At 49.2% G+C, this 12,964-nt stretch overlaps 1 protein-coding gene across 11 annotated transcripts in view; it reads right to left on the bottom strand.

The window, feature by feature from the left end:
• Nucleotides 1-4,218: 4,218 nt before the first annotated feature.
• The window catches only part of TRRAP (transformation/transcription domain associated protein), a 112,450-nt gene continuing 103,704 nt past the window's right edge, over nucleotides 4,219-12,964 (bottom strand). For all 11 annotated transcript variants that reach the window (XM_047089075.1, XM_047089073.1, XM_047089081.1 and 8 more), the window contains exons 68-71: nucleotides 11,534-11,718; nucleotides 7,586-7,789; nucleotides 7,305-7,499; nucleotides 4,219-5,319 (exon numbers count right to left, since the gene is read on the bottom strand). In XM_047089075.1, the coding sequence (XP_046945031.1) occupies nucleotides 5,035-5,319; nucleotides 7,305-7,499; nucleotides 7,586-7,789; nucleotides 11,534-11,718 (869 nt within the window). In that variant the 3' untranslated portion in view covers nucleotides 4,219-5,034. The remainder of the gene's footprint in view (nucleotides 5,320-7,304; nucleotides 7,500-7,585; nucleotides 7,790-11,533; nucleotides 11,719-12,964) is intronic.

The following is a 12,964-nucleotide window of genomic DNA, read 5'->3' as shown; positions in this document are numbered from 1 at the left end:
TCCTATATAATTATGACTTGTTTAGACTCATATTTCCCAAACTCTTCTGTTTTATAGACCAGTAAAATATACTGACCATAATCAGTAGGCTGGTATATATTAAAATTTTTTTTAATGTTTATTTATTTTTGAGAGAGAGAGAGAGAGACAGAGACAGAGCATGAGCGGGGGAGGGGCAGAGAGAGAGGGAGACACAGACTCCGAAGCAGGCTCCAGGCTGTCAACACAGAGCCCGACGTGGGGCTTGAACTCACAGACCATGAGACCATGACCTGAGCCGAAATCGGACGCTCAACCGACTGAGCCACTCAGGCGCTCCTAGGCTGGTATATATTTATTAATTCTTTAGTTTGTCAGAGATGACATAAAAAATTAGTAACAATTATCTGTAACACTAGCATTTCATTTCATAAGGACATTTTAACAGCACAACTTTTCACGATAAAAGACTATGGTTGATTATCCATAAGAAACCTCAACTTTGATGCATTAATTTTTCTCACTTTTCTATTGACGGGCAAAAATTTCAGCACCAACTCATAGACGTTCATAAGCTAGTGTTTGTCACCCCCTGGTTTTCACCCTTTTCTCCCCTCCAGCCCCTGTTAGCTGGTTCATTCACCAGAGGGGACCAAGTGTCCATCAAAATACTCATTTCCCCTCCTCAAGTGCACCCATCACCTTTGCAAGCTTATTCTCCCCCATCTAAAGCTACTTATCTTTTCAGACTTTTTGCCATGTTTGTCTGGCAACTAAAACGGTTTTCCCCCTAAGAAAATTTATGCCAACACCATCTTGGAAGAAATGTCTTTTCTTCCTGATAAGAACGAACAAAAAGACTGTTGGAACTGAAAAAGCGAATTCACTGAAGCTGTAGGATACAAAGTCAACACACAAAGATCAGTTGTGTTTCCACAGGCGAACAATGAACAACCGGAAGAGAAAAGTAAGAAAACAATTCCATTTGTGGTAGCATCAAAATGAATAAAATAGGAATAAACTTAACCATGAAAACAAAACACTTATACACTCAAAACTATACAATTATAAACTGAAAGAAATTGAAGAAGACACAAAATAAATGGAAAGGCATTCAGGTTCATGGATTGGAAGACTTAATATTGCTAAGGTGTCTTTGCCATCCAGAATGATCTACAGGTTCAAAGCAACTCCTACAAAAATCCAAAAATAGAAAAATCTACCCTAAAATTAATATGGAACCTCAGGGACCCCCCAACTAGCCAAAACAACCTTAAAAAAGAACAATGTTGGAAGTCTCACACTTCCTGATTTCAAAACATATGACAAGGCTGTAGCAATAATCATAGTTTGGTGTTGACATACAGACATATATAGTGGGTATGCAGCTGACTCAGTGGGAAGAATGAGACTTTTGATCTCAAGTGTTTGAGCCCCATGTTGGGTGCAGAGATTATAATCAATTAATCAATCAATCAATCCAGACATACAGACCAATGGAATAGAACACAGAACCCATAAACAAGCCCCCTCTTATATGGTCAAATCAAGCATTCCATGGGGGAAAAGGCAGTCTTTCAACAAATGGCACTTGGAAAACTGGATATCCACATGCAAAAGAATGAGGTTGAACCCTCATGAACCCTTTATACCATATATAAAAATTAACTCACAATGGATCAGAGATTTACACGTAAGAATAAAACTGTAAGAATCTTAGGACAAACATAGGGGAAAAAGCAGCTTTGCGACATTAGGTTCGGCAATGATTCCTTGAACATGGCACCCAAGAGCACAGGCAACAAAAGAAAACCAGATAAATCAGACTACATCAAAATTTAAAACTTCTGCATGAAGGGGCACTATCAACAGAATGAAAGGACAGCCCACAAAGTGGGAGAAAATAGTAAATCATCTATCTGATAAGAGGTTAGTATCCAGCGGCACCTGGGTGGTTCAGTCTAACTCTTGATTTCAGCTCAGGTCGTGATCTCATGGTTGTGGGACTGAGCCCCACATCAGGCTCTGTGCTGACCGTGCAGAGCCTGCTTGGCATTCGCTCTCTCCCTCTCTCTCTGCCCCTTCCTTACTCCCACGCTCTCTCTCAAAATAAATATAAAAAAAAGGAGGTCAGTATCCAGAACATAGAAAGAACTCCTACAACTTAAAAAAAAGACCCAAACAACACAATTAAGAAACGGACAAAAGACGTGAAGAGACGTTTCTCCAAAGAAGATACACAAGTGGTCAGGAAGCTCGTGAAAAGATGCTCAGAGTCACTAGTCACAAAGGGAAATGCAAACCGAAGCCACAAAGGAGATGGACGCCACTCTACACTCCTAGGATGGTTATTACAACAAAGGAACAAGTGTCGACGAGGATGGGGAGAAACCGGAACACATGTACACACACCAGTGGCGAGGGTTTAAAGTGGCGCGGCGGCTACGGAAAACTACATGGCAGTCGTTCAAAAAATTAAAAACAGAATTACCATTTGGTCCAGCAACTCCGCTTCTGTGGGTAGTCCTGGAAGACCCAAATGCCGGGGGTCCCGCAGGTATTTGCACACCGACGTTCACGGCAGCGTCATTCATAGTAACCAGAAGACGGGAGCAATCCAGATGTCCGAAGACGGACGAACAAACAAAACACCGGTATATCCATGCGACGCGATATCATCCAGCCTTAAAAAGGGAGTTCTTACACCTGCCACGACACAGAAGCACCTTGATGTATATGCTGAGGGAAGGAAGCCGGGCACGGGACAAATACCATGTGGTTCTACTTACAGGAAATTCCTAGACACATCCAGAGACAGAAAGAACAAGGGTGGGGGATGGGGGCTGGGGGTGAGTGTTTAACGGGTGCAGAGTTTCAGTTTGGCAAGATGAAGGAAGTTCTGGAGACCACCGGTGGGGGTGGTTACACGACAACGTGAATGTGCTTTATGTCCCTGAACTGGACAATCAGAAGTGGTTAAAATGGTGAATTTTATGTTTATTTTCCGATAATTAATAAGCGGCTAATAACAGCACTTACCTTCCAAAAGTGCTTGGAGAACAAGGGGCACCCGCCACGTGTGGCCCCCACAAACAAGCCCGTGCTCTGGCCTCCCAACTCCAGGTCCCTGATCTTTCCAGCTGGAGCTCCGCTGAGGAACACCCTCCTGCCTGTTCGAGGGCTGGCTTTCCTAGAAACCAGGGGCAGCACGGAGGGCACGGTGTCGTGAGCCTGGCACAGAACCCGGGGCCCTCAGTACACCAACTTCCCTTCTCCGAACACCATCCACACACGTCTGCAGCCACCACACCCCCTGGGCGACTCTCCAAGGGCTACTCCCCACTCTGAGCTGGAAACCCGTCCTCTGAGGGCCACCCCCTCGGGGCTCATGGACCCATCCGCCTCTGAGGACAAGCGCCCAGTATAACGGCCCCACCTGCGGCCACCCACACAAACCAGAGCCCCCACGATCGTCTACACTTCTTACGGCACACTGGTTTACATGCCTGGGACTGGACTTCGTGGTGAGACTGCATGAAATCAGCTGCAGGCTTCCCCTCTGTGCTCGCCTGGGGACAACGGGGCACAACGAGGAGTAAAAGAAAGGTGATGCCTGGGAAGGGCTTGGAGTTCTGGCCCTGGAAGGGGTCTTGCTGACCAGGCCCTGACTTGGGTGAAGCTGTCCTCACAGCAGACGAAGCGCTTCCCAATGGAGTGAGTCCTTAAATTCAGAATCCTCATTTTACAATTAAAGCAGCAATTGCCGTCCCTCCCCAGTCCTGCTTCGCCATTTCTCATCCTCGGACATGAGTTACACCGCGTGCTCAGGAACTGCCTCCCCCTCCATTCTGCACCGTCCACCCCCATCCCACAGGATGAAGGATGCACAGGGGGAAGGACACCACGCTGGTGGGGCAGGGCCACCTCCCCCCTGCGTACACAGGTCCCTTGGCAGCCGCCCTGAGGTGGGGAAACCAAGCCGAAAGGGACCAGATTCCCAGACATGTCTCACACCGTCAGAGTCAGGACCAGCCTCATCGCCATCACAGAAGACGCTGAGGGTGGGTCCGGACCCCCAAGTTCCAAGCCAAGACCCCTCCCAGGCGTCACCTGTCTGTCCATCCCCAGGAAGCCACCCTGAAGCATGGCTGTGTTGGCCCAGGGGGCTCGGTCCCCGAGGGGCTGATGGACGCTCAGGCAGAGGAAACAAGCATTTCCATACATGTAAGAGCAGACACATCCTTTTATAAAATATTTATTCTAAAAAAAAAAAAAAAATCACACTGTACAAATTTAGATAGAACATTCTCAATGCTCATATTTATAAAAATGTGAACATGACAGACTGGAGTGAACGGACAAACTTTTCTTGCCGTTTCTTTTTAAATTAGGAAGGAAAAGGTTTTTTTCCTGGTACAATGATAGTAAATGTCAAGAAGGCGTCCGAAGAGCCAGCCGATGAAAAGCCTCAGATTCACCTGCCGCCCCCGGGGCTCAGTTTTCTCCCGGCGGGATCTGAATCCACCGCGTGAGGAACAGCGTCCCCGCAGGGTGACGAGGCCGTGCTGACCCACATCCAATGCGCAAGGAGATCCCGGAGCCAGTTACGTACAGCATAAAAGTCTGTGCTTAGAGAAAAACCAGCTTGACTTGTTCATAATTTCCTGTTTCTCTAACAAAGTGGGTTTTCTGTACACTTGTTACAAAGGTCTGTACAAAAGCACAAGGCTCCTGTGAGGTGTCATTTCTGAGTTAAAAACGGACAATAGAGAATTGTCTCCTTCAGTTCCATCTGTACATTCACACGCAGGAAGGAGTACGATAAAAAAGGTTTCACAAAGAAATTCCAGAGCGGAGAGTCCTGGTTCCTACAAGGGAATTTTAAAAGCCTAGACGTTTCCACTCTGCCGCCGTAACAGGCAGCTCCTCTAGAACTCCATTTACCCGCGTTCGCACACGCGCTGTCGGGCCTCCGTGAACACGGCGGGTGAAGCAGAGAGGAGGCCCAGCAGCCGGCGGGCGTGCTTCCCATTCTGGGCGGCAGGGCGGGCGCGCTCACAGCCACGGGTGCCAGGCGGGGTCCATGCGGCACAGGTTGTCCAGGCTGTTTGCGGCGGCCACCAGGGTGTTCACTTTGCTCTCCCCGCCTTCGAACTGGGCCAAGTTGTGCAGGCGGGTCATGATGGCGGTGACGGCCTTCTGCACCAGGGAGACCAGCTGCTGGCTGTCCATGTTCTCGGGCTGGCCGGCGGCCGAGAGAGGAGAAGAGGTGTCCTCCTGCGTTTTTTTGTGCCAAGCAATGATCTCGTCCCGAAGCACGGTTTTCAGGATGCCATCCACCTGTGCCAAGAGAGAACGAGACGATCCTGGATTAACCAGGAGCGACCCAGAGGGGCAGCTCCCTAAGGAGGCGGAGCCCGAGCACAGTGAGCCGTCACGGCCAGTCAGCCCCAGCACCCGGGCCGCGGCGTGTGCCTGGCGGATGCGGGGGGCTGGCCCCCAGGGGTACAAACCACCTCCTCACTTGGAGCAGCGAGGGCCCAAAGGCACAGGGTTTGGTCTGGTCTTCTGCAAAGCCGGGGCACATGTGTCCAGGGGCGCCTGCTGCTGTCACGCTGCTTCCTGGTGCCGAGCGTTTAAATGAGCACCTGCACACCTGACAGGGGCTTGGTTGGGCAGGCCTGTTCCCAGCACCGAAGCTTAGAGTGAACACCCCTTGCCCTTATGGGGCTCTGGTACTAACAGAGAAATGTTCCACATGCCCGGTGGTGACGGGCACTGTGCAGAAACAGCAGGTAAGGCGGGCTCAGAGGGGTTTGCAGGGGGTGGGGGCTGGTGACAAGATCACATTTGGGTGGAGACAGGAAGGAATCAAGTGGGTGTCACGGGACATGTGTCTCACGTCAAGGAGGGCCATCCCCAGGCCTCCGTGTGGCCACGGCACAGACTCAGGTTCTAGCCCCAGCTCCACCTTCTTGCCTGGGTGACCTTGATCGATTTACTTAGCCCACTGTGTCTCAATTTCCCTGTTTATATACTGGGCATAGTAAGAGAACCTCCCAGATGTGTTTTTAAAAGACACTCCTGTACAAAATGGTCTATGTTTTAGTGAACTTAAAAGCATCCTCTACATTTAGGCTGTTAAGAAATCTGGGTCCAGAGTTTGGAGAAGGTGGCCCGACTCCTCCTCATCTTGGCCAGCACCATCTACAAAAGGAACAATGCACGGTGCTATTCCACATTGTACCAGGCCCCTGAGATACGGGTAGTGCTTCCTTCATTGTTCTCTTTTAAGGTTTTCAAAGTAAATGCCAGTGTAAGGACTGCCCTATGATGTTTCCAGAAGCATAACATTTCTAAGTGAGGACTTGCTGTTCCAAGCCTTACGCCCCGGCTAAGTGATGGTCACAGCACAGACCACTCACTCACGGAAGAGCCACAGGGCTGCTTTTCCCCCTGTTCGTACTCCTGTTCCAGAAAGCACTCCTCGCTAACAGACAAGCGAGCACTGAAAGCACAAGATGTGTTTGATGTAAAAAGTCTGTCTTCACAGTTAAGCATTTAGCTGATAATCTTACAACTGTCCTGAGCAAACTTTTTGGAAAAGCAACTGGTATCTGCAGGCGTCTCTAGACACAAACTGCTCATCTGTGGGAAAAAAGGTACAACGCGTCTCCTAAGCTAGAAGAAAAATAAGTTGCGTTCAGCCCCCAACCGTGAGGAGAGAATAACTGCGGTGAAGACGGGCTTGGAGTCAGGGGGAACTGGATTCGAATCCCAGTCTGCCCTCTGCCGGCGGCACGAGCTCTGAGCTGCCCACCTTGCCCGCCAGCTGGACAACCGCTGGGAGAGTCTGAGGAGAGGCCACCGAAGCAGCCGGTGCGGTGCTGGGCAGGGACGGCGCCGAGAGGAGGGCAGCGCCATCCCACACCCGCCTGCGGCCGGGGCGGCCGTCGCATGTCCTACCGCCACGACTGTCCTCTAGGACCCATAACCGCGGTGCCAGGAAGACGGCACAACCCTACAGACAGTATTTCTGCCCTTTTAGAGAAGAAAGATCTACATAAACACAAAAAACGGATACCAAATGGAATAAACGAAACCGGCAAGCAACAGTGATAGTTGGGAAAATGATCAGTAGAGGCTTCTGACTCCTTTTTGTAAGTGCTTTGAGACAGCAAAAACTTGAAACGCTTTTTCCAAAATGCAGAAGCTTTAACTGTGCAGCCGCAACACTCTCCCTCCGTACTGGCAGACCAGCAGCTGTGAGGCCGCGCGCATACAAGTGACCCCAGCCGCGCGCCACACCAGCCACCGTGGCCTACCTTGAAGTTGGGCTGGGCGAAGCACCGGGCGACAGCGATCATGGAGGCTGTCAATGGGCCGGAGACGCCGATGGTGGTCAGAAACTCGGAAATGTTGGGGGTGAGGCGGAAAGGGACGGGACGGTTGGCATCTAAGTCCCCGGTCGCGTCGTTTATATCAAATCGGAAATAGGCCACGTTCAGTTTGCCGGTGTCCTAAACACCAGAAGGAGACACTTGTGGAACTGAAACCACACAGCAGAGAGGTCTGGGGAGAGGCGCCGTCTCCTCACACCCTTTACCTGAGCGATCTGTAACATCTCGGGGTTGAGTCTATTTAAATGCAAGACGAACTCTGCAAAGCCAATCAGGGCGAGCTGGATGGTGAACATCTTCCGGAACGTCCAGTAGTCCGTGGCGTTGGGGAACGTGTGCAGAGCCCACTCCTTGAGCATGCTGCGCGGTACCATGTTACTCTGAACCTCCTTGAGGATGTCTCGAAGCACCTGCAAGGACAGATCACCCCATGATACCTCCCTCCAATTCGCTCGTTTTTTTTTTCCCCAAAAGGAAAACTCTCCAATTGTAGGCTTGTACTTACTTGGCACCAACAGAATGAATTCTATTGAGAAATACGTATGTGATGATGTCTGACTAAATACAGGGATGTCAATTTCCCTCTAGGGCTCCACACCGTATGCTCAAACCAACACCACCGCCATCTGAATAAAAGCCTTAGGAGCATGATGCGTGATATCTGTCCTGCCAAGAATTTAGGCAAAATCTGAATACCGTAACCTGCTAAGCAGAGAAAACGCTAGGCCGGTTAACAAAAAGAACAAATAGTTGGATGACAACAATTCACACCTTAGACTATTAAAGACGAAAGGTGTATAACTGAAGGAGCTAGTCTATCAAAGTAGAGCAGGTGTTACACAACACTTTAAAGTGAATTCTGTGCTGGAGGACTCACAACACTATTTCAAACACCACTAATTCAGAGACAGTCTCAATAAAAAGTCTGCCGAGCTAATTCCGTTCCTGTTAGACCAAATGGTAAAGGCACAGGTCTGTTCTGGGCTAAGTCCTACCTATGGGCTCTGACTACCACTAAAATGCAGGCCCTAAGCAACCAAGAACCACAAACACCATCGAGAACATTAGCAAACATCAGAAACTTAATTCGAAGCAGGCTGTGGGCTCTGAGCTGTCAGCATAGAGCCTGACGCAGGGCTCAAACTCACGGACCGTGAGATCATGACCTGAGCCGAAGTCGGACGTTTAACCGACTGAGCCATCCAGGCACCCCTGGAAAACTTTTTTAAATTCTGGAAATTAAAGGCTTATTACAAAAATCCGAGTAGCTCTTACTCAAGGGGAAAAAAAGGCTGAATCTTGGTGACAGTGATCTTTGTGGCAGTTTAATTATACCATTCCCATCTACCCAGCTCCACAGTGGCTTTGCGACCATGACAGCTGTAGAAACCAGCAGCCAGGAGTGGGCAAAATGCGTTCAAAAACCTCATCTCCAGAGAAGTGCCACTATTTGACTTATCTGGCAGCTTCCTGTGGGTGGGGGGTGGGGTTAGGGGGAGGGGGAAGCCCCATTTATTGGGCTTGTCTCTGATCGAACTTCGAGTTCAGCCAGTGAGGAGCACCCTATCCGACAGGCGTTTGCTGAAAGCAGTCAGTGACGACCATGTCACCCTGCAGATGCCCAAGGCAGCGATACCAGCTGCAGCACAGAAGATGATGGCAGACGAGAGGAAGAGTGAGGGAGTACGATGACCACAGGAGGCTTCGAAAAGCCTCGATATATTCTTGAGAATCTAGAAGGTCACTAGAAGGTCACGAAAAACCTCAGAAAGCCCAATGCTTCCACTTCTGGTTGACCTGGATCTGCACAAACAGGAAGTAGAAGCTAAGGCAGAACATAAACTACTCGGCCAAGTGGAAGGCATCCCCCTCCCCCCATAGAGGCCCTCAAAAAAGGTGGAAGGAAGACTTATTGGTTCAAAGCATTCAAGAAAATCTGTCAAATCATTAGCTAAATGAGCAGAGACTTCAATGGCTGCACATGGCAAAAACAGAGAATTTACAAATCAGTCCAGGAAAGTCACTAAGCAAACAACAACAATAACAAACCTTAGGGAAAAGGATCTGATTTCTAGAGTTAACATATATTATTAAAAATGTCCAGTTTTCAACAAAAATGAGATAAATGAAGGCTCAGGAAAACATAGCCAATACACAGGAAATAAAGTGAAACCACTCGTATCAAGTCACTTGCATCCAGAACATACAAAGAATTCTCAGCATCAAAAACAAAAAAACAAATCATACAATTTAAAAATAAGCAGAGGGCTTTAATAAACATTTCTTCAAAGAAAATATGCAAACAGCCAATTAGCACACGAAAAGTTGCTCAACATCACTTGTTATCAACCAAAATGAATGAGAATGACTATAAGAAAAAGAGATAATAAGTGTAGGCAAGAATGCAGGGAAAAAAGAACCCTCATACACTGCAATCACCTGGGAAAATAGTTTGGGAGTTCATGTAATAGACATAAAACTTACCACGTGACCAATCAATTCTACTCCTAGGTATGTATCGAAGAGAAATGAAAACGTATGTCCATGTAAAAATATATACACAAATGCTTACAATCCTTAGCACTGGCCATGAGTCAAAAAGTATCAACAATCCAAAAGTCTACCAACTGATGAAGGGATCAATTACATGTGATATGGTCATACAAGGGACTATTATTAAGCAATAGAAAGGAACAAACTACTGATACCGAAGCAGGGTTCAATTTCACAACTATGGGATCATGACCTGAGGTGAAATCAAAAGTCAGGTGCTTAACCAACTGAGCCACCCAGGCGCCCCTCAACTGTTTTAAAGACAGATTGTGGTCATGACTGCACAACTCTGTGAATATGCCGGAAACACTGAATTGAACATTTTAAAGGGTGAATTTTCTGGGGCGCCTGGGTGGCTCAGTCAGTTGAGTGTCTGACTTGATTTTGGCTCAGGTTGTGATCTCATGGTTCCTGGGATCAAGCCCTGGGTCTGGCTCTGTGCTGACAGCATAGAGCCTGCTTGGGATTCTCTGTCCTCCTCCCCTACTCACATGTGCTCTCTCGCTCTCTCTCAGAATAAACAATATCACACAGATATTTTGTAAAACACATGGAACCTCATGTAAATATGTATTTGCAGATAGAGATCATCAGTTTCCATAATGTCAAAGACAAATAAATGCCGTCTTAAGAATAGAATCCATTCATCTTGCACAAACACCCCAGTACTGTCCTTGGTCCACAGAGTGACCAGGCAGTCACCTGCACCCTGATGAAGCCCTGACTCCAATTCCCAAGGGAGGCCACGAGCTCTGTCCACAGACACCCATCAACAGACGGGTTCCACTCGTTTCGCCTGCACAAAGGTAGGAGGCTTGCAACAGAGCCCGAGGCCCGGACTGCCTCAGGCCCTGCCTGTACCCTGAGCACTGCCCAGGCGGGTGAGGCAAGCACCCTGTGGGCTCCATCTTCCTAGAAACAGCCTTCCAGGTCCCAGGCTAACTGAAGTGAGTCCCTGGGAGAATGGAAGCAAGATCAGAGCTTCCAGCTTCGTGGCATCTCTCCTAAAAATCACGAGGCCCTCTCGGGAGCCACAGGAAGGACCACGGTGGCTTTGGGGGAGCAGGCCAAGATAGAGCTACCTTCTGGTGATGCACACAATCCCGCACAAAACCTCTTCACCCAGACCCCCACCTGCCCTGCTTTCTAGCAAGGGCAGGAATCTGCTCGTGGGGACGGCCCTCCACCCACCTGACGAGGCCAGAGCCGCGCGGGACTCCTGTGGGAGGCACTGTGCTCCCACACCAGGCGACCAAAACAACTGGGCCTGACTTGTTTCAGGGCTCGCCACTTTCCACATTTTAAAAAGCATACACAACACAGAGGCCGTGGTTCACCCCGGCCCCGGCCGCAAACCAGAGGAGCGTGAACGCGGACTGGATAAGCAGCCTCATGTCCCTCAGAGCAGGTCTGGCTGCCAGAGGAGTTTGCCGTCAAGTTATTCTGCAGCAAACGTCACCACATCAGGGGCCACGGTTGCCTAATTCTGACCACTCACAAGTCCAGTGAGGGAGAAAGGTCCCTCTCAACCGCCCGCTACTCCTCTAAGCGCTCTTGTCGGGGGAGCTCCGCCACAGAGCGCAGCTGGCCCGATTCGGTACCTGGTGGCTGGCCTGGGTCCCGCGTGCCTGCACCGTGGCCAGTCTGTCATAGTAGCGGGAGATGGGGTTGTCGTGCTCGATGCCCTTCTTCGCACAGCGCTGCTTGTAGATCTCCACGAGGGAAAGAGAAGAGGGGTTGTCCTCCACAAGGCGCATCTGAGGGGACACCGCCACAACTCGAGGAACTGAGGAGAAAGGAGGAAATGACTGAGACGACGCCAGGGGGCAGCGCTCGACTCCACCTCCAGGGCCGTCTTGGGAGGAGATCACTCGGTCCTTCACGAGCAGAGGATGGGGGTTGGGGGAAAGCTGGAAGTCCCACACTGCGTACCCACTCAGCACGTAGCACGAAGCCCAATCTGCTGAGCGACGGAGCCTGAGCCGCCAGCCCCTTTTGCTTAAGACACAGATGAACGGAAATTCTTTAGAAAGCAATCTTTAAAAATCGGAGACTGCCAACCTCGTCCGCTCTTCAGAGGTCCTCCTCCATCGGCACCCTGTCAGGAGAAATCAATCCTCCCACTCGCTCCGAGGTAGGAGTGTGATTTTGTCAGGCGGTCTTCCGGCATCGGGGATGGCTGGGCCCCGTCTTCAGGAAATCAGGAAAACGATCCCTCACATCATTTTCTGTGCCTCAGATAAGTTTCCAGAACCAACCTGGTCATTCTGCCCAGTCACTTTGTGGAGCTGTATGGGCAGTGATGGGCACTCTTTATGAAGCAATTCACCCCACATGAGGATAACCCACGTCATGACCACACTCAAGCAGAAAGTGTTGGGTATGGCTGCCCTGGAGCCAGATTGTCCACTCACATCCCGAGGGCTGTTTTCCCAGTGACATGACCTTGGGAATGGTCACTGGACTTGTATGAACTTCAGTTTCTTCATTTATAAATGGGACTACAATATGTACCCATGGGGTTGCTGGTAGAATAAATAACACTTTAAAGATATTACATCAATGGGGCACCTGGGTGGCTCAGTCGGTTAAGTGTCCGACTTCAGCTCAGGTCATAATCTCACAGTTCCTGAGTTCAAGCCCCGCATCACGCTCTGCACTGACAGCTTGGAGCCTGGAGCCTGCGTTGAGTTCTGTGTCTCCCTTTATCTCTGCCCCTCTCGGGCTTGAGCGTTCTCTCTTTCAAAAACGAACAAATGCGTGCTCACTTCGGCAGCACATATACTAACAATGAACAAATGTTTAAAAAAAAAAGTTAAAAAAAAGTTAAAAAAGATATTAGATCAAGGAAATATTATTAAAACTTTTTTTTTTTTTTTTAAAGCAAGCTCTATGCTCAACGTGGAGCTTGAACTCACAACCCTGTGATCGAGAGTCACATACTCTACTGACTCAGCTAGCCAGGTGCCCCTTAAGACATTTTGTTGAAGATATTTTGTAGAAAGCTGAGTAATTTCCAGAAGATAGCAAAC

Source organism: Lynx rufus, unplaced genomic scaffold (assembly GCF_022079265.1).
Source record: "Lynx rufus isolate CCGP_SWC_20201006 ecotype Redwood Valley unplaced genomic scaffold, mLynRuf1.p SCAF_27, whole genome shotgun sequence".
NCBI classification, from domain to species: domain Eukaryota; kingdom Metazoa; phylum Chordata; class Mammalia; order Carnivora; family Felidae; genus Lynx; species Lynx rufus.
This window is presented reverse-complemented; position numbering and strand designations above follow the sequence as displayed.